This window comes from Pristiophorus japonicus, unplaced genomic scaffold (assembly GCF_044704955.1).
Source record: "Pristiophorus japonicus isolate sPriJap1 unplaced genomic scaffold, sPriJap1.hap1 HAP1_SCAFFOLD_1428, whole genome shotgun sequence".
NCBI lineage: Eukaryota > Metazoa > Chordata > Chondrichthyes > Pristiophoridae > Pristiophorus > Pristiophorus japonicus.
This window is the reverse complement of record NW_027251101.1, coordinates 8,450-33,749: the sequence shown is the minus strand read 5'-3', so window position 1 is coordinate 33,749 and position 25,300 is coordinate 8,450. Positions and strand designations below refer to the sequence as shown.

Here is a 25,300-nt window from a genome sequence, read left to right as displayed (position 1 = left end):
GGGCGGACCAGCCTACAGTCTGGGGGTGGGGGGGGCGGACCAACCCACTGTCTGGGGGTGGGGGGCGGACCAGCCCACTGTCTGGGGGTGGGGGGGCGGGGTTGGACCAGCCCACTGTCTGGGGGTGTGGGGACGGACCAGCCCACTGTCTGGGGGTGGGGGGGGCGGACCAGCCCACTGTCTGGGGGTGGGGGGGGCGGGGGGTGGACCAGCCCACTGTCTGGGGGTGGGGGGGGCCGGGGGTGGACCAGCCCACTGTCTGGGGGTGGGGGGGCCGGTGGTGGACCAGCCCACTGTCTGGGGTGGGGGGGCCGGGGGTGGACCAGCCCACTGTCTGGGGATGGGGGGGCCGGGGGTGGACCAGCCCACTGTCTGGGGATGGGGGGGCCGGGGGTGGACCAGCCCACTGTCTGGGGATGGGGGGGCCGGGGGTGGACCAGCCCACTGTCTGGGGGTGGGGGGGCCGGGGGTGGACCAGCCCACTGTCTGGGGGTGGGGGGGCGCGGGGTGGACTAGCCCACTGTCTGGGGGTGGGGGGTTGTGTCTGATGCTCTGCAGAAGGCTGCTAATAAGTGGGAGTATTTGCAGTGAGTTAAGAGTTTACAGCCACCAAGTGGTGCACTGGTTTCTGCCCTGACCCCCACATAACGTCACCCAACAGCACGAGGTGGCTGCAGGCCTGAAGGGTGCGTTCCCAGGCCGGGACAAGGCTATAGTTCTCATATTGGACTGTTCAGCCACCTAAGGACTCATTTTAAAAGTGGAAGCAAGTCTTCCTCGATTCCGAGGGACTGCCTATGATGATGATGATGATTTTGGGGGGAGGGAGGAGGTAGGATCTTTTCCAGGGAGGAGAGACAGTGCCAGAGGCCTTGGCTGTAGAATGGTCTTACGCTACCTCAAACTAACCATCAAATGAACGTGCAGTTCACCATAATCTAGTCCCACCGCTAAACACTTAACCATCAGGAATATAAACTTGAAACGCCGGGAATTCGCAACAAGTCTGTCAGGAATATAAACAGGAAACGGAGGGAATTCGCAACAAGTCCTTAAGGAATATAAACAGGGAATGGCGGGAACACGCAGCCAGTCAGTCAGGAATATAAACGGGGAATGTGATTTATTCCCGACAGGCTTGCTATGAATATCCAACATTCCCAGTTTGCCCTCTTCCCTCAATCGTATGATTAAGGCAGATTGGGGAAGGGGTGAGGTGAGGGCGAGGTGCTGGGACACGGACCGAGGCAACTACCAGAGCGGAAACTCGTTACTCAACTTCTGTCACATGTGGGGGGGAGGGGGGGGGGTAATGTGGAGCTCCCGGGAGAGGGAGGGGGTCTGGGGGTCAGCTGGTTACAACGCTGCATCTGCCTGTCACTCGAATCACCTTCCACAGAGCTCAGCTGCCGGAGTGAGATGAGATGGGAGCAGCATCCTGAGCAACACTATATTCCGCTCAGTCCACGGGGACAACCTGTTCCTCCAGCGCGGCTGAGGTACGTACCTTGCAGACCAGGCAGTTCAGTGGGGTGAGTGATCAGGCCGAGAGGCAGTGAGCTGATGTACGCACAGTACAGTGAGATCGGAATACCTGGGCGAGGGGCGGGGGGGGGGCACCTCGGGGCTTTTCGCCCGTCGCGAATCGCAGGAGAGCGCCAGGCGGAAGGGAGGAAGAATAAACGAGTCGGGGAAACGACAGTTTTTACAGAACTGTGTTAAACAAAAGAATAGATTGGACAGAGAGTGGACCTGAGCTGCGGCCGAGTGCAGACACGGCCGCCCCTGGTGCAGGTTAGAGTTTGATCTTGAAAGCGGTGGGCTGGGCCGATGTCGAGGGGCCCGAGGATTTGAACAGCGCTTTCAGCACGGTCTCCGGGTCCACCTCTGCCGGCGGCTGATTGGATGGGCGAGGCTTGGTCCTGGGGAGCTCAGGCTTCTTCACTGCCGGAGTGTCACTCAGTCTCCTGCACACAAGGCCAGAGGTCATCAGTGATCGACAAACACACAGCATCTTGATCATTTCCCTCCCTCCCACCTCACCAAACACTACACCCTCGACACTCCCTCAGCAGGTCCAAATCCCATCCTCCGCCCCGCCAGAGAAAAGAAAGACTTGCATTTAGATAGCACCCGTCACGGCCACTGTCTTAAAGCGCTTTACCAGCCAATGAAACACTTTTGGAATGTAGTCACTGTTGTAATGTGGGAAACTCCAACTTGCGCACAGCAAGCTCCCACAAACAGCAATGTGATAATGAAGCAGATAATCTGTTTTTGTTATGCTGAGTGAGGACACCAGGGATAACTCCCCTGCTCTTCTTTGAAATAGTGCCATGGGATATTTTATGTCCGCCTGAGAGCAAATGGGTTTAACGTCTTATCCGAAAGAATGAACACATCTGCTGACAGGGCTGAATCGGTGACTCGGATCTGTGTGTGTGTGTGTGTGTGTGAAACCCTCTCTCTTAGACGGTCCCTCGTATCAAGGATGACTTGCTTCCACACCAAAAAGGGATGAGTTCACAGGTGCTACAATGCAAGATCTGATATTCCCAGTCACGAACTACATGCTGAAGGGTGGAAGATGCCTGTGTGTGGATTTTTTTAACGTGTGGTGGCCGGTGCATACCAGCCACCCCACGGGCTTGACAGAGCTGGGTCTTGGTCCTGTGGCAAGGATTAACCAAGACGACTGGAGACCAGCTGTGAAACCACAGCGCCTCCAGCAAGCCCCATAGGCTTTAATGGGCATTAGAAGCAGCCAGCACGACACTGAGCCACACAGACCAGGAGGCCACGGCGCATGTGGCCTGAGCCCAGGCAGCAGAATAGTGAGCTGGAGAGAATGAATCAGTCAGCTCCCCAATGCTGACTGCGGCTGGAGCGGGCAGATATCGGGAAGTACACGGTCGCGAGTGTCCCACTGGTTTCGGAGATCACCCCGCACTCAGGTGTGAACAAATGCATTTGGGGAGGGCTAACAAGGCAAGCGAATCATCATCATAGGCAGTCCCTCGGAATCGAGGAAGACTTGCTTCCACTCCTGAAATGAGTCCTTCGGTGGCTGAACAGTCCAATACGAGAACCACAGTCTCTGTCACAGGTGGGACAGACAGTGGTTGAGGGAAGGGGTGGGTGGGACTGGTTTGTCGCACTCTCCTTCCGCTGCCTGCGCTTGATTTCTGCATGCTCTCGGCGACGAGACTCGAGGTGCTCAGCGCCCTCCCAGATGCACTTCCTCCACTTAGGGCGGTCTTGTTCCAGGGACTCCCAGGTGTCAGTGGGGTTGTCGCACTTTATCAGGGAGGCTTTGAGGGTGTCCTTGTAACGTTTCCTCTGCCCACCTTTGGCTCGTTTGCCATGAAGGAGTTCCGCGTAGAGTACTTGCTTTGGGAGTCTCGTGCCTGGCATGCAAACAATGTGGCCTGCCCAGCGGAGCTGATCAAGTGTGGTCAGTGCTTCAATGCTGGGGATGTTGGCCTGGTCGAGGATGCTAATGTTGGTGCGTCTGTCCTCCCAGGGGATTTGTAGAATCTTGTGGAGACATCGTTGGTGGTATTTCTCCAGTGACTTGGTGACTACTGTACGTGGTCCATGTCTCTGAGCCATACAGGAGGGCGGGTATTACTACAGCCCTGTAGACCATGAGCTTTGTGGCAGTTTTGAGAGCCTAGTCTTCAAACACTCTTTTCTTCAGGTGGCCGAAGGGTGTACTGGAGGCGCACTGCAAGCGAATACACATTAAATGGTAGGACACTGAGAAGTGTCGAGGAACAAAGGGACCATGGAATACAGGTCCACAGATCCCTGAAGGTAGCAGGCCAGGTAGATAAGGTGGTTAAGAAGCAATACGGAATGCTTGCCTTTATTAGCCAAGGCATAGAATACAAGAGCGAGGAGGTTATGCTTGAACCCTAGTTAGGCCACAGCTAGAGTACTGCGTGCAGTTCTGGTCACCGCATTACAGGAAAGATGTGATTGCACTGGAGAGGGTGCAGAGCAGATTTATGAGGATGTTGCCTGGACTGGAGAATTTTGGCTATGAGGAAAGATTGGATAGGCTGGGGTTGTTTTCTTTGGAACAGGGGAGGTTGAGAGGAGACCTTATTGAGGTGTATAAAATTATGGATGCATTTATTTGTACTAACTGAATTGCAGCCGTTTCTCCGATTGGCTCTCCATTATCACATGACCAATTGCTGATTGGTCCCCTTGGAGGAAAAGGCACGCCCTGGTGTAACTGGAACCGCCCAGCCTAACTCTGCACATTGTGACATGATCCATTTGGACTCCAGAAGTCAGAAAGGACACACTCCTCCCCCAGCCTAAGTCCCTTACCCCCCCGCCATCGATGGGGCATTGTGTGCAGTATGTTAACAGATTTATTGGGTATGAAGCGTCAGTGTCGCGACTTTTCGATTTCATCCACTCAACGATGTTGGGTGAGGATGCAAAGGGGGCTTGGAAGAAAGTGATTTGTCTTCCCCGAGTTCCCTCTCTTCCCTCCCGGCCCCCCCCACTGCCCCAAAACAGGCTCTCTTTCTCCCCGCCGCGGCCCAACGGGGCGCTCGGCAGCCTAGCAGGCAACATGGTGTTCGGGGCTGGTTCAGTCGTATGCGCAGAAAAGGGCGAGTGTAAATTGCGCTGGGGGTGGGGGCGGGGGATGGAGTCGGAGACTGTTTGTCCTAATTTGCTTCTGCACATGCGCCACCACACATAGAGCTGGGACACACCAGCCTCAGACCACAGGGGCTGCCCCAAACACAACCAGGTTTCGCAGGCAGGCGAAGGGGGCAAAGTGTGGGACAAAGCGACTGCCCCGTCGTTCCTGATCATGATTCAGCCAATGGGAGGAGAGCGAAGCAGTAAAAACCCATCCCCGGGGTGCTCAAACATGCCCATTCGTGTTTTACCACCGTTCCCCCTCGCACACTCCCCTAGAGTGTAGATTCACGGTACAACACCCCACCCCGCCCGAGAGCCCAGCCAGACAGAATCAGCGAGGTTGCGGTTCTACAGCCGCTGAAAATGCCTCAAACCGACATCCAGCGAAAGTCACCGGGTACACATCAGAAGCACAAACCCTGGCTGATTGTCGTCCTCCCTGGCCCAGGGCACTGGGGCAAAATATGGCTTCCTCACCTCTGCTAATGGCGGGAGCTGCTAACTCAGCACAGGGCAAAGGGACAGTGCTGGGGCCCTGCTGGTCTGTGGGGCTGGAGCAGGGATGAAGCTGGGGCCCTGCTGGTCTGTGGGGCTGGAGCAGGGACAGCACTGGGGCCATGCTGGTCTGTGGGGCTGGAGCAGGGATGGAGCTGCTGGTCTGTGGGGCTGGAGCAGGGACAGCACTGGGGCCATGCTGGTCTGTGGGGCTGGAGCAGGGATGGAGCTGCTGGTCTGTGGAGCTGCAGCAGGTACAGCACTGGTCCCTACTGGTCTGTGGAGCTGGAGCAGGGATGGAGCTGCTGGTCTGTGGAGCTGCAGCAGGTACAGCACTAGGGCCCTGCTGGTCTGTGGAGCTGGAGCTCAGAACCGGAGCAAAAGTAGCAATTACTGAGTCAACTTACAATAGGATTGGCTGCTCTGAGGTGATAACATTTCCATTTACATGAAGGTTGCATTTCATTGGCTGACCTGTGGAGGGAAAGAAAAGGACACATTCGGTGAGGGCCCACAGAACTAACAGCCCTCACCCTCTGTGCAGCATCAATACTCCTCCCCAAACCTTCCTCACCCTCTGTACAGCGTCAATACTCCTCCACAAACCTTCCTCACCCTCTGTACAGCGTCAATACTCCTCCACAAACCTTCCTCACCCTCTGTGCAGCGCCAATACTCCTCCCCAAATCTTCCTCACCCTCTGTGCAGCATCAATACTCCTCCCCAAACCTTCCTCACCCTCTGTGCAGCATCAATACTCCTCCCCAAATCTTCCTCACCCTCTGTGCAGCATCAATACTCCTCCCCAAACCTTCCTCACCCTCTGTGCAGCGTTAATACTCCTCCCCAAACCTTCCTCACCCTCTGTGCAGCGTTAATACTCCTCTCCAAACCTTCCTCACCCTCTGTGCAGCGTCAATACTCCTCCCCAAACCTTCCTCACCCTCTGTGCAGCGTTAATACTCCTCTCCAAACCTTCCTCACCCTCTGTGCAGCATCAATACTCCTCTCCAAACCTTCCTCACCCTCTGTGCAGCATCAATACTCCTCCCCAAACCTTCCTCACCCTCTGTGCAGCATCAATACTCCTCCCCAAACCTTCCTCACCCTCGGTGCAGCGTCAATACTCCTCCCCAAATCTTCCTCACCCTCTGTGCAGCATCAATACTCCTCCCCAAACCTTCCTCACCCTCTGTGCAGCATCAATACTCCTCCCCAAACCTTCCTCACCCTCGGTGCAGCGTTAATACTCCCGATTCGTGGGGCACTGGCACCAATACTCGGGAAAGAGAGAGCTGTTCCGTGGGGACGAACTACACCTGAACTATACTGGGACCAGAGTTCTAGCGAACCGAATAACTAGGGAAGTAGACAGGGCTTTAAACTAAATAAGGCAGGGAGAGGGTTGGGAGAAGGACGGTCGCACTCGAGAGCAATCTAGAATGCTAAAGAGAAAAGAAAAGGAAGTAATGCAGAAAAGTGATTGTGGTAAGGATAACCAGATTATGTCAGGAAGGGGCAGAGCATGCAAACAAAAGAGTACACTAACAAATAGGGTCCAGGTAAGAAAAAATAGCGATAGGACAAATAGGGCTATAGTGCAAAATAATATTAAGATGTCTAATAATGTTAAAAAGACAAATCTAAAGGCATTGTATCCGAATGCACGAAGCATCTGTAATAAGGTAGATGAATTAACAGCACAAATAGATGTAAACGGATACCGTTGCAATTACAGAGACATGGTTGCAGGGTGACCAGGGTTGGGAACTGAATATCCAAGGATATTCGATATTTAGGAAGGACAGGCAAGAAGGAAGAGGGGGTGGTGTGGGGTTGTTAGTAAAGGATGAAATCAGAGCAATAGCGAGAAAGGATATTGGCTCAGAAAATCAAGATGTAGAATCAGTCTGGGTGGAGCTCAGGAGCACCAAGGGGCAGAAAACACTGGTGGGAGTTGTCTATAGGCCTCCAAACAGTAGTGGTAGTGTAGGGAATGGTATCAAACAGGAAATTAGAGATGCATGTAGCAAGGGTACTATAGTAATCGTAGGTGACTTTAATCTACATATAGACTGGCCAAACCAAATGAGTAATAATACTGTGGCAGATGAATTCCTGGAGCGTGTGCGAGATAGTTTTTTTAGACCAGTACGTTGAGGAGCCTACTAGGGAACAGGCTATCCTAGATTGGATATTGTGTAATGAGAAGGGATTAATTAACAATCTTGTTGTATGGGGTCCTTTAGAGAAGAGTGACCATTAACATGATTGAATTCTTTATTAAGATGGAAAGTGAAGTAGTCCAATCCGAAACTAGGGTCCTAAATCTAAAAAAAGGAAACTACGAAGGTATGAGGAATGAATTGTCTGTGATAGATTGGGAAGATTCATTAAAAGGCATGACAGTGGATAGGCAATGGCTAACATTTAAGGAACGAATGCATGAATTGCAACAGTTATACATTCCTTTCTGGCGTAAAAACACAAAAGGAAAAGTGGCTCAACCATGGCTAACAAAAGAAATTAGGATAGCTTTAGATTCAAAGAGTTATACAAAGTTGCCAGAAAAAGTAGCAAGCCTGAGGATTGGGAGCAGTTTAGAATTCAGCAAAAAAGGACCAAGAGATTGATTAAGAGGGGAAAATAGAGTACGAGAGTAAACTTGCAAAGAACGTAGAAACTTTTGCAGTCGGTTTTTATAAGTATGTAAAAAGATTAGTGAAGACAAATGTAGGGCCTTTACAGACAGAAACGGGAGAATTTATAATGGGGAACAAGGAAATGGCAGAACAATTAAATAAATACTTTGGTTCTGTCTTCACAGAAGAAGACACAAATAATATCCCAGAAACACTCAGGAACCAAGGGTCTAGTGAGCAAGAGGAATTAAAGGAAATGATAATTAGTAAGAAAATAGTGCTAGAGAAACTAATGGGACGGAAGGCCGATAAATCCCCAGGGCCTGATGATTTGCATCCCAGAGTACTAAAAGAGGTAGCCATGGAAATAGTAGATGCATTTGTTGTCATCTTCAAAAATTCTATAGATTATGGAACAGTTCCTGGAGATTGGAGGGTGGCAAATGTAACCCCACTATTTAAAAAAGGAGGGAGAGAGAAAACGGGGAACTACAGACCAGTTAGCCTATCAGTAGTAGGGAAAATGCTGGAGTCTATTATAAAGGATGTGATAACGGCACACTTAGATAATATCAACGGGATTAGACAAAGTGAACATGGATTTATGAAAGGAAAATCATGCTCGACAAACCTACTGGAGTGTTTTGAGAATGTAACTAATAGAATAGATAAGAGAGAACCAGTGGATGTAGTGTATTTGGATTTTCAGAAGGCCTTTGATAAAGTCCCACATAAGAGGTTAGTGTGCAAAATTAAAGCACATAAGATTGGGGTAATGTATTGGTATGGACTGAAAATTGGTTAACTGACAGAAACAGAGAGTAGGAATAAACAGGTCTTTTTCGGGGTGGCGGGCAGTGACTAATGGGGTACCACAGGGATCAGTGCTTGAGCCCCAGCTATTCACAATATATATATAAATGATTTGGATGAGGGAACCAAATGTAATATTTCCAAGTTTGCTGACGACACAAAACTAGGTGGGATTGTGAGTTGTGAGGAGGATGCAAAGACGCTGCAAGGCGACTTAGATAGGTTGAGTGAGTGGGTAAACACATGGCAGATGCAGTATAACGTGGATAAATGTGAAGTTATCCACTTTGGTAGGAAAAACATAAGGACAAAGTATTATTTAAATGGTGATGGCTTGGGAAGTGTCGATGTACAGAGGGACCTGGGTGTCCTTGTACACCAGTCATTGAAAGTAAACATGCAGGTGCAGCAAGCAGTTAGGAAGGCAAATGGTATGTTGGCCTTCATTTCAAGAGGATTTGTGTACAGGAGCAAGGATGTCTTACTACAGTTATACAGGGCCTTGGTGAGACCGCACCTGGAATATTGTGTGCAGTTTTGGTCTCCTTACCTAAGAAAGGATATATTTTCCATAGAGGGAGTGCAGCGAAGGTTCACCAGACTGATTCCTGGGATGGCAGAACTATCATATGCGGAGAGATTGGGTCGACTAGGCCTGTATTCACTAGAGTTTAGAAGAATGAGAGATCTCATTGAAACGTATAAAATTCTGACGGGGTTGGACAAACTGGATGCAGGGAGGATGTTTCCCCTGGCTGGGAAGTCTAGAACAAGAAGTCACAGTCTCAGGATACGGGGTAGGAAATTTAGGACCGAGATGAGGAGAAATGTTTTCACTCAGAGGGTGGTGAACCTGTGGAATTCTCTACCACAGGAGGCTGTGGAGGCCAAGTCACTGAATATATTTAAGAGGGAGATAGATAGATTTCTAGACAAAAAAGACATCAAGGGGTAGAGGGGAAAAACAGGAATATGGTGTTGAGATAGAGGATCAGCCATGATCATATTGAATGGCGGTACAGACTCGAAGGGCCGAATGGCCTACTACTGCACATATTTTCTGTTTCCCCGCACCTTCCTCTCACTGTCCCACAGCCCTCACCCTCGGTGCAGCATCAATACTCTTCCCCGAACATTCCTCACCATCCCACAGTCCTTCATCCATAAAGATCGCTGAGGTGGAGTCTGAGAGACCTGTCAGTGTACAGATATCTCCCTGAGAGGGAGGGACTGAGAGACACAAGTTAGTGTACAGATATCTCCCTGAGGGAGAGAGGGATGGAGAGACACCAGTCAGTGTACAGATATCTCCCTGAGAGAGAGGGACTGAGAGACACCAGTCAGTGTTCCGATATCTCCCTGAGGGAGAGGGGCTGAGAGACACCAGTCAGTGTACAGATATCTCCCTGAGGGAGAGAGGGACTGAGAGACACCAGTCAGTATACAGATATCTCCCTGAGGGAGAGAAGGACTGAGAGACACCAGTCAGTGTACTGATATCTCCCTGAGGGAGAGAAGGACTGAGAGACACCAGTCAGTGTACAGATATCTCCCTGAGGGAGAGAGGGACTGAGAGACACCAGTCAGTGTACTGATATCTCCCTGAGGGAGAGAGGGACTGAGAGACACCAGTCAGTGTACAGATATCTCCCTGAGGGAGAGAGGGATGGAGAGACACCAGTCAGTGTACAGATATCTCCCTAAGGGAGAGGGACTGAAACACACCAGTCAGTGTACTGATATCTCCCTGAGGGAAAGAGGGACTGAGACACACCAGTCAGTGTACTGATAGCTCCCTGAGGGAGAGAGGGACTGAGAGACATCAGTCAGTGTAGATATCTCCCTGAGGGAGAGGGACTGAGAGTCACCAGTCAGTGTACAGATATCTCCCTGAAGGAGAGAGACTGAGACACACCAGTCAGTGTACAGATATCTCCCTGAGGGAGAGAAGGATGGAGACACACCAGTTAGCGTACAGATATCTCCCTGAGGGAGAGAGGGACGGAGAGACACAGTCAGTGTACAGATATCTCCCTGAGGGAGAGGGACTGAAACACACCAGTCAGTGTACTGATATCTCCCTGAGGGAGAGAGGGACTGAGAGACACCAGTCAGTGTACAGATATCTCCCTGAGGGAGAGAGGGACTGAGAGACACCAGTCAATGCACAGATATCTCCCTGAGGGAGAGAGGGACTGAGAGACACCAGTCAGTGTACAGATATCTCTCTGAGGGAGAGAGGGACTGAGAGACACCAGTCAGTGTACAGATATCTCCCTGAGGGAGAGAGGGACTGAGAGACACCAGTCAGTGTACAGATATCTCCCTGAGGGAGAGGGGGTTGGAGAGACACCAGTCAGTGTACAGATATCTCCCGGAGGGAGAGAGGGACTGAGACACAGCAGTCAGTGTACAGATATCTCCCTGAGGGAGAGGGGGTTGGAGAGACACCAGTCAGTGTACAGATATCTCCCGGAGGGAGAGAGGGACTGAGACACAGCAGTCAGTGTACAGATATCTCCCTGAGGGAGAGGGGGTTGGAGAGACACCAGTCAGTGTACAGCTATCTCCCTGAGGGAGAGAGGGAGTGAGAGACACCAGTCAGTGTACTGATATCTCCCTGAGGGAGAGGGACGGAGATACACCAGTCAGTGTACAGATATCTCCCTGAGGGAGAGAGGGACTGAGAGACACCAGTCAGTGTACAGATATCTCCCTGAGGGAGAGAGGGACTGAGAGACACCAGTCAGTGTACAGATATCTCCCTGAGGGAGAGGGGGTTGGAGAGACACCAGTCAGTGTACAGATATCTCCCTGAGGGAGAGAGGGACTGAGAGACACCAGTCAGTGTACTGATATCTCCCTGAGGGAGAGGGACGGAGATACACCAGTCAGTGTACAGATATCTCCCTGAGGGAGAGAGGGACTGAGAGACACCAGTCAGTGTACAGATATCTCCCTGAGGGAGAGAGGGACTGAGAGACACCAGTCAGTGCACAGATATCTCCCTGAGGGAGAGAGGGACTGAGAGACACCAGTCAGTGTACAGATATCTCCCGGAGGGAGAGAGGGACCGAGACACATCAGTCAGTGTACAGATATCTTCCTGAGGGAGAGAGGGACGGAGAGATACCAGTCAGTGTACAGATATCTCACTGAGGGAGAGGGACTGAGTCAGTATACTAGTGCTGGCTTGCAGGTAATTGGAGGCTGGGTCCATGTTTTTGCTGTATCAAGCCTACCCTTTCACAACGAATGACCAACACATCTGTCTAACATCCCGCCTTTTTGCAGGAGCTTTCAATAGTGATGGGAGGGTGGGAAGCGCAGGTTGGTGCCAGTTGGGTCTGGGGGACGTGACTTCTATTGAAGAACCGGTGAAATGAGCCTGGGCAATCTCTCCATGCAGGTCGCAGTGCAGACCTGCCCTGTAATTTAGCCCTGATGAGTGAGGGAGGGAGAGAAGGGAAAGTGGGAGTCCGGGATCTCAGCCAATCACCGTCCCCATCAGTGATTCACCAGCCGGTGGGTCCCACACCAGCAGCAAGGGATTTACAGCAGAATTTGCCATAATTAATTTACCATCTAAACATCTGTTGTTGTACTTCTTGTAAGCTGTGATGGCGTCATCCTTTCTGACGAAGACGACTTCTGCGACCCCCGGATGCACGAGGCGGGCTCGCTTCAGGGCGCCACAGACACAGAACAATTCCTAAACATGGGAGGAAGGGGACACGGTGAATCAAAGAGCCCGTGCTCAGACAAACCGCTGCTCCTGGCTCACTCCTCCGAACAGATCTTCACTCTACTCCCCTCACTCACCCAACTCGGGCACTCACACAGCCTCTTTGAGCAGAGACCCCTGGCCAGTACTGTGGGAGGGGGGGGGGGGGTGGTCTGACCTTTGATGGTTTATACATGCGCCACAACTAAAGTCCACTCCCACTGCACAAAACTCACTGCCCACCCTCTCACCCCCCGGGATCAGAGTTAGACTGCACTCACTGCCCACCCTCTCACCTCCCGGGATCAGAGTTAGACTGCACTCACTGCCCACCCTCTCACCCCCCGGGATCAGAGTTAGACTGCACTCACTGCCCACCCTCTCACCCCCCGGGATCAGAGTTAGACTGCACTCACCGCCCATCCTCTCACCCCCCGGGATCAGAGTTAGACTGCACTCACCGCCCACCCTCTCGCCCCCCGGGATCAGAGTTAGACCGCATTCACCGTCCACCTTCCGGGATCAGAGTTAGACTGCACTCACCGCCCACCCTCTCGCCCCCCGACCCCCACCCACTGGGATCAGAGTTAGACTGCACTCACTGCCCACCCTCTCACCCCCCGGGATCAGAGTTAGACTGCAGTCACCGCCCATCCTCTCACCCCCCGGGATCAGAGTTAGACCGCATTCACCGTCCACCTTCCGGGATCAGAGTTAGACTGCACTCACCACCCACCCTCTCGCCCCCCCGACCCCCACCCACTGGGATCAGAGTTAGACTGCACTCACTGCCCACCCTCTCACCCCCCGGGATCAGAGTTAGACTGCACTCACCGCCCACTCTCTCGCATCCCGTCCCCACTCCCCGCGATCAGAGTTAGACTGCACTCACCGCCCATCCTCTTAGCCCCGACCCCCACCCACTGGGATCAGAGTTAGACTGCACTCACTGCCCACCCTCTCACCTCCCGGGATCAGAGTTAGACTGCACTCACCGCCCATCCTCTCACCCCCCAGGATCAGAGTTAGACTGCACTCACCGCCCATCCTCTCACCCCCCGGGATCAGAGTTAGACTGCACTCACCGCCTATCCTCTCACCCCCCCGGGATCAGAGTTAGACTGCACTCACCGCCCACCCCCCAGGATCAGAGTTAGACTGCACTCACCGCCCACCCATCAGGATCAGAGTTAGACTGCATTCACCGTCCACCTTCCGGGATCAGAGTTAGACTGTACTCACTGCCCACCCTCTCACCCCCCGGGATCAGAGTTAGACTGCACTCACCGCCCACCCTCTCGCCCCCCGACCCCCACCCACTGGGATCAGAGTTAGACTGCACTCACCGCCCACCCTCTCGCCCCCCGACCCCCACCCCCCAGAATCAGAATTAGACTGCACTCACCGCCCACTCTCTCGCATCCCGTCCCCACTCCTCAGGATCAGAGTTAGACTGCACTCACCCCCATCCTCTCAGCCCCGAGCCCCACCCACTGGGATCAGAGTTAGAATGCACTCACTGCCCACCCTCTCACCTCCCGGGATCAGAGTTAGACTGCACTCACCGCCCATCCTCTCACCCCCCGGGATCAGAGTTAGACTGCACTCACCGCCTATCCTCTCACCCCCCCGGGATCAGAGTTAGACTGCACTCACCGCCCACCCCCCGGGATCAGAGTTAGACTGCACTCACCGCCCACCCACCGGGATCAGAGTTAGCTGCACTCACCGCCCACTCCCGGGAACAGAGCAGGATCAAACTCACCACAATGTCCTCCTCAGTCACTCGTGGATGGAGATTATTGACGGTCATTTTTGTTCCTTCTAATGGGCTCAAATTAAGCTGTGAGGGAGAGCAGAGAGAGATATGTTACACCTTCAGTGACATGAGCAAGTGCACAGCATGAGCTCATTGGGAGGCAGCAGCTCCCTTGGCTGGCTTTTTGTTCTATAGATATGTGAAGAGAAAAAGATTAGTGAAAACAACATAGGTCCCTTGCAGTCAGATTCAGGTGAATTTATAATGGGGAACAAAGAAATGGTGGACCAGTTAAACAAATACTTTGGTTCTGTTTTCACGAAGGAAGACACAAATAACCTTCTGGAAATACTAGGGGACCGAGGGTCTAGTGAGAAGGAGGAACTGAAGGATATCCTTATAAAGTGGGAAATTGTGTTAGGGAAATTGATGTGATTGAAGGCCGATAAATTCCCGGGTCTAATAGTCTGCATCCCAGAGTACTTAAGGAAGTGGCCATAGAACTAGTGCATTGGTGATCATTTTCCAACAGTCTATCGACTCTGGATCAGTTCCTATGGACTGGAGGGTAGATAATGTAACACCACTGTTTAAAAAAGGAGGGAGAGAGAAAACGGGGAATTATAGACCGGTTAGCCTGACATCATGTTGGAATCAATTATTAAAGATGAAATAGCAGCGCGTTTGGAAAGCAGTGACAGGATCGGTCCAAGTCAGCATGGATTTATGAAAGGGAAATCATGCTTGACAAATCTTCTGGAATTTTTTGAGGATGTAACTAGTAGAGTGGACAAGGGAGAACCAGTGGATGCGGTGTATTTGGACTTTCAAAAGGCTTTTGACAAGGTCCCACACGAGAGATTGGTGAGCAAAATCAAAGCACATGGTATTGGGGGTAATGTACTGGTGTGGATAGAGAACTGGTTGGCAGACAGGAAGCAGAGAGTCAGGATAAATGGGTCCTTTTCAGAATGGCAGGCAGTGACTAGTGGGGTGCCGCAGGGCTCAGTGCTGGGACCACAGCTCTTTACAATATACATTAACGATTTAGATGAAGGAATTGAGTGTAATATCTCCAAGTTTGCAGATGACACTAAACTGGATGGCGGTGTGAGCTGTGAGGCGGACACTAAAAGGCTGCAGGGTGACTTGGACAGGTTAGGTGAGTGGGCAAATGCATGGCAGATGCAGTATAATATGGATAAATGTGAGGTTATCCACTTTGGGGGCAAAGACACGAAGGCAGAATTTTATCTGAATGGCGGCAGATTAGGAAGGGGGGGAGTTGCAACAAGACCTGGGTGTCATGGTTCATCAGTCATTGAAAGTGGGCATGCAGGTACAGCAGGCGGTGAAGGCGGCAAATGGTATGTTGGCCTTCATAGCTAGGGGATTTGAGTATAGGAGCAGGGAGGTCTTACTTCAGTTGTACAGGGCCTTGATGAGGCCTCACCTGGAATATTGTGTTCAGTTTTGGTCTCCTAATCTGAGGAAGGATGCTCTTGCTATTGAGGGAGTGCAGCGAAGGTTCACCAGACTGATTCCGGGGATGGCAGGACTGACAAATGAGGAGAGACTGGATCAACTGGGCCTTTATATACAGGAGTTTAGAAGGATGAGAGGGGATCTTACAAGATTCTGACGGGACTGGACAGGTTAGATGCGGGAAGAATGTTCCCGATGATGGGGAAGTCCAGAACCAGGGGACACAGTTTTAGGATAAGGGGTAGGTCATTTAGGACTGAGATGAGGAGAAACTTCTTCACTCAGAGAGTTGTTAACCTGTGGAATTCCCTGCCGCAGAGAGTTGTTGATGCCAGTTCACTGGATATATTCAAGAGGGAGTTAGATATGACCCTTACGGCTAAAGGGATCAAGGGGTATGGAGAGAAAGCAGGAAAGTGGTACTGAGGGAATGATCAGCCATGATCTTATTGAATGGTGGTGCAGGCTCGAAGGGCCGAACGGCCAACTCCTGCACCTATTTTCTATGTTTCTATATTTCCTGCCTGCCGGTTACTCAGGGGGTGAGCAAGCAGGAGGCTGACTGAACTGCTGCAACAATTCTCTGGGGGGGGCTGGGTGAATGTAGCACCAGTGCCCACCCTGGGCCAAACCCGGTCTCAGAGTTAGAATCCAAAGATGGCAGTGCCCTCGGGTGCCAGCATCACCAGCACACCGCAGGGGAGCGCACCGCAGGGGGGCCCACCGCAGGGGAGCACACTCCTGGTCACTGTCCAGTGACCCCTGCGAGAAAGTCAGCTGATGTTGGAGTAAGGCTCTGATGTGATGCCCATACAGTCAAATAGTCTGCTGACTCACACAGGGGAGGAAAGGCCACTTGGGGGAGGTACTGAAGGACTCAAAGTGCTGTAACCTACAGGGTTACAGAAGAAGAGCTGGAAAGTGGGATTAGGCCAGATAGCTCTTTTTCAGCACAGACACGTTGCCCACTCCTGTGCCGAAAATTTCTGTGACTTTATGAAGGGTGGTCAGCACCCTTGGAGCAACAGCCCAGAGAGGGTTGGGGTTTTGGGAGGGGGGAAGGTTTGGAAAGAGAGTAAATTGGGAAGAACACCTCAGTGCTGAATAGTTTATAATCTAGAAGCATCACTCGATGTTGAGCATCTCGGGCCCTTCACCAGAGAGGGCCCTCACAGGAGGATAAGGAGAAAACCCACTCGCTCACAGCTTGTTCCAGAAAGACTGCGCGCTGAGAAGTGCATTCCACTGTCAATAGCCTCTGGGCTAGAATATAGAACCTGTGTCAGGAAGGATCCTAATAAGATTGACCAGAATGGTTCCAGGGATGAGGGACTTCAGTTGCATGGATAGACTGGAGAAGCTGGGATTGTTCTCCTCGGAGCAGAGAAGAGTGAGAGGAGGTGTTTAAAATCATGCGGGCCTGGACAGGGTAGATAGAGAGAAACCGTTCCCATCGGCGGAAGGGTCGTGAACCAGAGGATACAGATTTAAGGCGATTGGCAGAAGAACCAAAGGCGACATGATGAAAAACGTTTTTACGCAGCGAGCAGTTAGGATCTGAAATTCACGGCCTGAAAGGGTGGTGGAGGCAGACTCCATTGTGGCTTTCAAAAGGAAATTGGATAAGTACCTGAAATTATTTTTTTTTCAGGGCTACAGGGAAAGGGTGGGGGAGTGGGACTAGCTGAAATGCTCTGGCAGAGAGCCAGCACGGGCTCGACAGGCCGAATGGCCTCCCTCTGTGCTGTCACCATTCGATGATTCTAACCGTGACCGCTTGCTTTCATTAAAGGCCGGCACAATTCAGAGAGGCTCATGGGCTCTTGGTTAAATGGCAGGAAGCGACTGACGGAGGTGCAGTGTGAATGGGGGAGGTACCTGCATCGGCAGCGAATCATCAGCCGGGTCCTGCTCTGTTGTGAGTGCTGCACCTCTCAACACATTTGCCGGGGGTCTGGAGCGAGTGAGGGTCAGCGGCGGCAGCAGAGGAGCAGTGTACGAGTCGTTCTGGACCACTTTCGTCAGAGGAACAGGCTTTCCCAGAGAGAGCTTCGAGGCCGTGAAACCAGGCTGCACGGAAAGAGCAGAGGGAACAAAAAGGAGGGGGTTATTTCCTGCCCAAATACCCCGCAGTAAGTCCAACCCTCAGACACATCCCATCCCAGTGATTTGTGTGCATCACTCTGACTGGTCATTCTTTGGACAGTTATGGTTTGTTAAAGCTGAATATTTAACAGTTTAAAAATATACTGACCTTGAAACATCGGCCTGTAACTAAACATGGTGTTGAACGTATCCCTGGCTTGAAACACTACCCTCAACTATCTAACTAAAATCACATTGTATAGATCGGAGACTGCTGAAGGCCCATCTCAAACAGTAACCGCTTCAGATAGCGCTGCACTTTTCTGCCTGCTCAGCATGCCCAGTTTTTAAATTCACATTTCCAGCAGTCAGCCTTCTCCTTGCAATCTGCTGTCGCTTTACAAGTTTAGTCGTTTTTGAACATTTATAATGTCATCTCTCCCCTCATTCCAATCCAATCAGAGCTGGGACGGAGGTCGGTATCGGATCAGGTACTGCTGACAACACAAGCCCAATATACCGATCAGCATCTTCAGTGTAACATGACCCCCTGTGATAACACGGAGCTTCACGGGCAGGTGGAATGGGCCAGAGATGGTGGGTTTCCGCTTGGGTCAGGAGTTTGCTATTCCGAACAAGTTCTCCCTGTAAAAGCTCATTTCCCATTGAAATTCCTAACTTAGGAGTAAACAGAACATATAAACATAAATATAAAACTTAGGAGCAGGAGTAGGCCATACGGCCCCTTGCGCCTGTTCTGCCATTCAATACGATCACGGCTGATCATCGTCCTCAGCACCACTTCCCTTCCGATCCCCATATCCCTTTATTCCCCTAGAGTCCACAAATCTTTCTATGGACTGATAATTCTTAGGCAATTGACAACCAAATGGGTAAATACAATCTATCCAAACATCTTAAACTTCTTAAAGTGAAAGAGATGAATTTAAATACAAAGGGACACAAGGCAAAAAATATATTAGGAGCAAGGGGAATAAGACAAGTGGAAGTTACTTATTAAAAAGGGATAGACTTATTGGGCATAATGGTCATTTCCTGCTCTTAGAAATTCTTAATGCTCTTATGGGTAACCGAGAGATTCTGCACGGTGTACTCAGGCCTGTGGCCGAGACTGCGGGAACCAGACAAGGCAGGAAAAATCCCAGCAGGGAAGGTCAGAAAACCAGGAAAAGAAATCAAAGGAAGTGGGCATCTGGGAAGGCAGTGAACTGAGGGGAATGGAGAAATGTTCAGGACTTTATGTTCGCCTGTGAGTTTGTGTGTTCATGATGCGGCGAAAGGAAGCATTTCTAATGCAGGCAGCCAGTGTCAACACCAAGCACGCATGGGTCAGGTACAGCACAGATAGATACAGAGCACAGCAGAGTATAGAAAAGGACCCAATATCTACCGTCTGGATCCTGGATGACCCAGCCCTATTGTACGGACAAGGCTTTGATATCAGGACACTTTTGCTCGGCCTCCAAGTGCAGACACAGGGACTGATGGTGCACCAGGAAAGTCTATGAGGAAGGGTCATCAACCTGAAACGTTTCTCTCTCCACAGTTGCCTGCCTGACCTCATGAGTGTTTCCAGCATTTTCTGTTTTTATTTAAGTCAATAACTGGAACAGTTTTAAAGGCAGATTTATTTGGAGGCGGGGGGTGGGGGGTGGAGATGGCAGGAGCAAGGTGAACAAAATGGGGTCGAAGGGCATTAAATTCGGGACCCCTGCCCGGAATGAGATCCAGCAGCTGTAAAGGAGGCCAGAGAACACATTGGGCCTGAAAGTTCCCACGTGCCCAGGCCTGGGCTTTGCTGGAGAGAAGCCCCTCGGGACTGAGCACAGCTCTTGCTGCGTCACCACAACACCTACCTTCCCCCCATCCCCAGGAAGTGCAGCCCTCCCCTTCTGGGAGAAACACAGCACCTCTTCGGCAGCACCTCCCAAACCCGCGACCTCTACCACCTAGAAGGACAAGGGCAGCAGGAGCATGGGGACACCACCACCTCCATGTTTCCCTCCAAGTCACACACCGTCCTGACTTGGAAATATATCGGCCGTTCCTTCATCGTCGCTGGGTCAAAATCCGGGCACTCCCTCCCGAACAGCACTGTGGGAAGCACCTTCACCACCTGGACTGCAGCGGTTCAAGGCAGCTCACCACCACCTTCTCTCGGGCAATAAAGGCTGGCCTGGTCAGCGACGCCCACACCCCAGGAACGAATTTTGCAAAGTTCTGCTCTAGCAGACATCACCTTCCCCTGCCACCCACTTTGAACACCACCCGAAGCTTTCTTCCACTTAGCTGGGCCCCTAGTGTAACAACCCATCCCAGTCAGATCTCGTTCTATGCAGGTAAGATCCCCGACACCTTTCTGCTCCCCTCACTGTTGATTATATAATCATACGGCACAGGAGGTGGCCATTCGGCCCAGCATGCCTGTTCCGGTTTATTGAAAGCACTATCCAATTAGTCCCACTTTTTCCCCATAGCCCTGCAAATTTTTCCTTTTCAAGTCATTAATCCAATTCCCTTTTGAAAGTTACTGTTGAATCTGCTTCCACCACCTTTCAGGCAGCGCGTTCCCGATCACAAAAACTGGCTGTGTAAAAAAAATTATTTTGCCACGTGTCCTCTGGTTACCAATCCCCCTGCCACTGGAAACAGTGTCTCCATAATCAGAAAGTGATACATCACAGGAGAAGGCCATTTGGGCCATCGTGCCTGCGCCAGCTTTATCAAAACCCTTCAAGGTTTTGAACGCCTCTATTAATCTATGCGGCTCCCAGTAATGTGCCATCAGTATGTCGCTGTATTCTCCTGTAACAAACCACACTGGGACTTCACAACATCTCTGTCTGTGCTTGGTTCTCGGAACAAGAGCAGCAAAGAGTCTCTCACCCTCTTCTGAGTGAGGTGGTTTGTCACTGTAGCGATGTTCATGGCTTTGTTTATCACAGGTGCTAAAACAAGAATATCGTCCTCCTCCTGCTCCTCGATGTCCTCTTCCTCAAGAACCTGAGACAAAAATACAAATGAGACAACACAACTGGCCCCTCTTCATCTCGCAAAACACAGTCGGACTGTTTCACCTCATTTCCCCTCGGGGGGGAATCCAGAACTAGGGGCCATCGTTTCAGAATAAGGGGACGCACATTTAAAATGGAGATGTGGAGGAATTTCTTCTCTCAGAGGATCGTGAATCTGTGAAATTCTCTGCCCCAGAGAACTGTGGAGGCTGGGTCATTAAATATACTTACGGTGGAAATAGACAGATTTTTGAGCGATAAGGGAGTCGAGGGTTATGGGGAGTGGATAGGGAAGTGGAGTTGAGGCCAAGAACAGATCAGCCATGATCTTATTGAATGGCGGAGCACGCTCAAGGGGCCGAATGGCTGACTCCTGCTCCTATTTCTTAGGTTCTTATGTTCACGTGTTACTCTGAATCCAGATCACAGACGGCCTGGTCTGAATCCAGATCACAGGCGGCCTGGTCTGATCACTCTTTTGGCAGTGATGGACTTTATAGAATGAGAGCAATTACAACATAGATGGAGGCCATCGCAGTGTGGAGGTGCTGGCTATTCAACTGGAGCAGTTACTGCAGTTTCACTCGTTGCCTTTCCCTCTGGAGATAAGCGTTGCACACCCTGTGCGAGAATGTCACTTCCCACTACCCCTTGTGTAACCGATAATTCGCAGTCACTGCTCCTTTATTACAAGTTCACTAACCAGTGGAAACAATCCATTTACTCTCTCTAAACCCACCCAGAGTGATTACAAGTAAATCACGATGAAAATAAACCAGCATCATGTGCGGGTGTTACTTTGCCGGGCTGAGTCGAGCTCATCGCAGTAACCTGACTCCCTCTCAGTGAAATGTTCTTCAATGTCTGTGACATGTATCCCCTTCCATCAAACTGGATAGAACAACCGACTGACAGATATCTGAGCCCCACAGACGAGGAAGGACACTCCATCCCAGCTGTGACACACACACACGCCACTATGGTCATCTCGACTGTGAAGCTCTTCAGAGTCAAATAGTTCGCCAACTCGCACCATTTAGGGTCACACCTAAAAATGACCGTTTTAGAGAAAGTATTGGAGGGAAACTGCCCATCCCAGCAACCGTGGGCCGTAAGCCAGCAGATCTATACCAACCAGTACTGTATCCACCAATTATACCCAGTGTTATACAGTGACAGACCTGTACCCATCAGTACTGTACCCGTGTTATACAGTGACAGACCTGAACCCATCAGTACTGTACCCGTGTTATACAGTGACAGACCTGAACCCACCAGTACTGTACCCACCTGTACTGTACCCGTGTTATACAGTGACAGACCTGTACCCATCAGTACTGTACCCGTGTTATACAGTGACAGACCTGAACCCACCAGTACTGTACCCCAGTGTTATACAGTGACAGACCTGTACCCACCTGTACTGTACCCCAGTGTTATACAGTGACAGACCTGTACCCACCAGTACTGTACCCCAGTGTTATAGTGACAGACCTGTACCCACCAGTACTGTACCCCAGTGTTATACAGTGACAGACCTGTACCCACCAGTACTGTACCCCAGTGTTATACACTGACAGACCTGTACCCAGCAGTACTGTACCCCAGTGTTATACAGTGACAGACCTGGACCCCAGTGTTAAACAGTGACAGACCTGTACCCACCAGTACTGTACCCTAGTGTTATACAGTGACAGACCTGAACCCACCAGTACTGTACCCCAGTGTTATACAGTGACAGACCTGTACCCACCAGTACTGTACCCCAGTGTTATACAGTGACAGACCTGGACCCACCAGCCGCTTCCCCCCCCCCCCGTTTGAGGAGGTGCAGTGTATAAACGTTTAGTTTTGTGACTTTCCTAGCTTTACATTTCATTAAAGTCTCAGTGGACACAGCGGAGGTATGGAGTTAAGGCTCTCCCATTCCCTGTCAAGCTGTGGTGCTGCAATGCCAGTGAATGCTCACCTGGCCCGGGCCCTGGTCATTCACCACGTTGATTCGCATTCCCAAGGGATGAGACAGCACAGGAGCAGCTGGTTTTTTCTGTGAATGTGAAACGAAAACACTCAAGTTATTGCATTCAGCACAGCAGCAGCTCTGTGCTGCCGACCAGAGGCACGGCACAGGCTGGAGAAATTAAAGACTTGCATTTATATAGCCCCTTTCACGTCCTCAGGACTCCCCCCCCCCCCCCCCCAAAGTGCTTTGTCGGCAATGAAGTACTTTTGAAGTGTGATCACTGTAGTAATGTAGGAGACGTAGCAGACAATTTGTGTACAGCAAGCTCCTGCATATGGCACTGGGATAATGATCCCTCTGTTTTTGCAATGTTGGCTGAGGGAGAAATGTCGAGCAGGACAATCCCCTGCTTTTTGAAATAGGACCATGGGGTCTTTAACGTTTACCTGTGAGGGCAGGCAGGTTCTCGGTTTAATGTCTTATCCAAAAGACGTCACCTCTGACAGCGCAGTACTGCACTGGGAGCATCAGCCTGGTTTATGTGCTCAGGTCTCTGGAGTGGGGCTGGAGCCCATGACCTCCTGACTCAGAGACGAGGGTGCTGGCCACTGAACCACAGCCGATGCCTGACACCCACTGACTGATTTACACGGACGCCCAGCAAATCTCCCGACACTATAAGAGATGGGCCACGGTGTAAGACATGCTCCTGTTGATCAGGTTGAAGACCCCATTTTATATGGAGTTGTCCTATCACACCCACCCACAGAATCACGAGTACAGCAACTGTGTGACTGAGTAATGCTTTAAATTGTACCAATGTACATGTCTGTATACCCCTCCTCCCAGTGCTGATTAGAAGTTCCCATAACCTCACCACCCCGACCTCATATTCAGTTTCCCCACTAAACCTCGATCCACAGATAGAGACAGGGGCCTCTAGGAGGCAAAGGCTACTCCTCCAAGCCCCCTCCTTACCACGCTGGGGTATAGTTCCCTGGGTGTTAGAGCCCCCCCCAGTCCACCCCGTATGACCATTAGGAACAGCAGGAGGCCATTCAGCCCCTCGAGCCCACACCGTCATCAATTAGATCGTGGCTGATCTGTGACCTAACTCCACATTCCCACCTTTGCCCCACATCCCTTAATACCGTTGGTTAACAAAAATCTCTCAATCTCCGATTGACCCAGCATCAATTGCCATTTGCGGAAGAGAGTTCCAAACGTCTATCACCCTTTGTGTGTAGAATTGTTTCCTAACTGCACTCCTGAAAGGTCTGGCTCTAATTTTTAGGTTATGTCCTCGTCCTAAACTCCCCAACCAGCAGAAATAGTTTCTCTCCATCTGTTTCCATTAATATGTTGAAAACTTCTATTAAATCACCCCTTAATCTTCTAAATTCCAGGGAATACAACCCGTGTTTGTGTAAACTCTCCTCGTAATTTAACCCTTGCTGTCCAGGTATCATTGTGGTAAATCTACGCTGCACTCCCTCCAAGGCCAATATATCCTTCCAAAGGTGAGTTGTCCAGAACTACTCACAGTGCTCCAGGTGTGGTCTAACCAGGGCTTTGTATGGTTGCAGCATAACTTCTACCCCCTTGTATTCTGGTGCTCCACCATTCCATTAGCCGTTAAACAAAAAGAATCATTTTCTATACAGGTTGAACCTCCATAATCCATCACCCTTGGGACCTGGCCTGTGGCAAATAAGGGATTTTCCGGATAAAGAGAGGTCAGCCCAAGGGGGGGGGGGGGGGGGGGTGGCAGCCCGAGGTCAGGGCAATGGAGGTCGGTGCCCAGGGCGGGCCCAAAGTGTCGGAGGGTCTCCAGTGGACCGAGTATCGGGGGGCCTCAAAGTCGGGGTGGAGGTCGGATGCGTTCTGCGCGTGCGCCCCCGGCCATCAGAATAATGCCGGACGAGGGAGGACCAACCTGTACCTGTCCATGCCATTTTAACAATCTATGTACATGGACCCTTAAGACTCTTTGAATCTCTACTGTTTCTAGCTTTCCACCACTTAGAAAGTGCTCTGCTCTATCCGTTTTGGTCCAAAGGGGATGACCTCACATTTGCCTACATTGAAATCCATTTGTCACAGTTTGCCCGTTCACTTAATCTATTAATAACGGAGGGACATGTGCAATTTTCCAATCTAAAGGAAAGATTTCTGAATCGAGAGAACTTTGGAAGATCACAGTCAGGGCATCTCAGCTGCTTCCCTTAAAACCCTGGGACAGAAACCATCTGGTCCTGGAGATTTGTCAACTTTCGTGCCATTATTTTCTTCATTACTGTTAATTTGCTGACGTTAATATTGGTGCGTCCCTGTCCCTGATTCAATATTAGTTTCCTTGGGATGTCCGGCATGGTATCCACACCCACCGGCCGTACCAACACGCCAACCTGTGGCACCAAATTAGAATGGCGAGACAGCTACGATTCGTAGCCTGCAATTCCTGAGCCATGTGGGAACTTCAGGACGCTTCATGTGTCCCAGGGGCGCACGTTTGCAGGAAGTGCCTCCAGCTGCTCGAACTCACGCTGAAAGGTTGTGAGCTTGAGGGGCAGCTGGATTCACTGGAGGGCGTGCAGGTGGCTGAATGTTTCCGGGATCACAGGTTCCAGG

General features: G+C 51.0%; 1 protein-coding gene across 1 annotated transcript; it reads right to left on the bottom strand.

Annotated features, from left to right (window-relative positions):
* On the bottom strand, positions 1-25,041 carry poldip3 (polymerase (DNA-directed), delta interacting protein 3). The gene is made up of 8 exons (XM_070870463.1): positions 24,967-25,041; positions 22,676-22,753; positions 20,579-20,695; positions 17,465-17,656; positions 14,108-14,185; positions 12,201-12,330; positions 5,571-5,637; positions 1-1,967 (listed from the first exon to the last, which is right to left on the bottom strand). The coding sequence occupies exons 1-8, from the start codon at positions 25,039-25,041 to the stop codon at positions 1,796-1,798; spliced, it is 909 nt and encodes a 302-aa protein (XP_070726564.1). The 3' UTR covers positions 1-1,795.
* Positions 25,042-25,300: the final 259 nt, after the last annotated feature.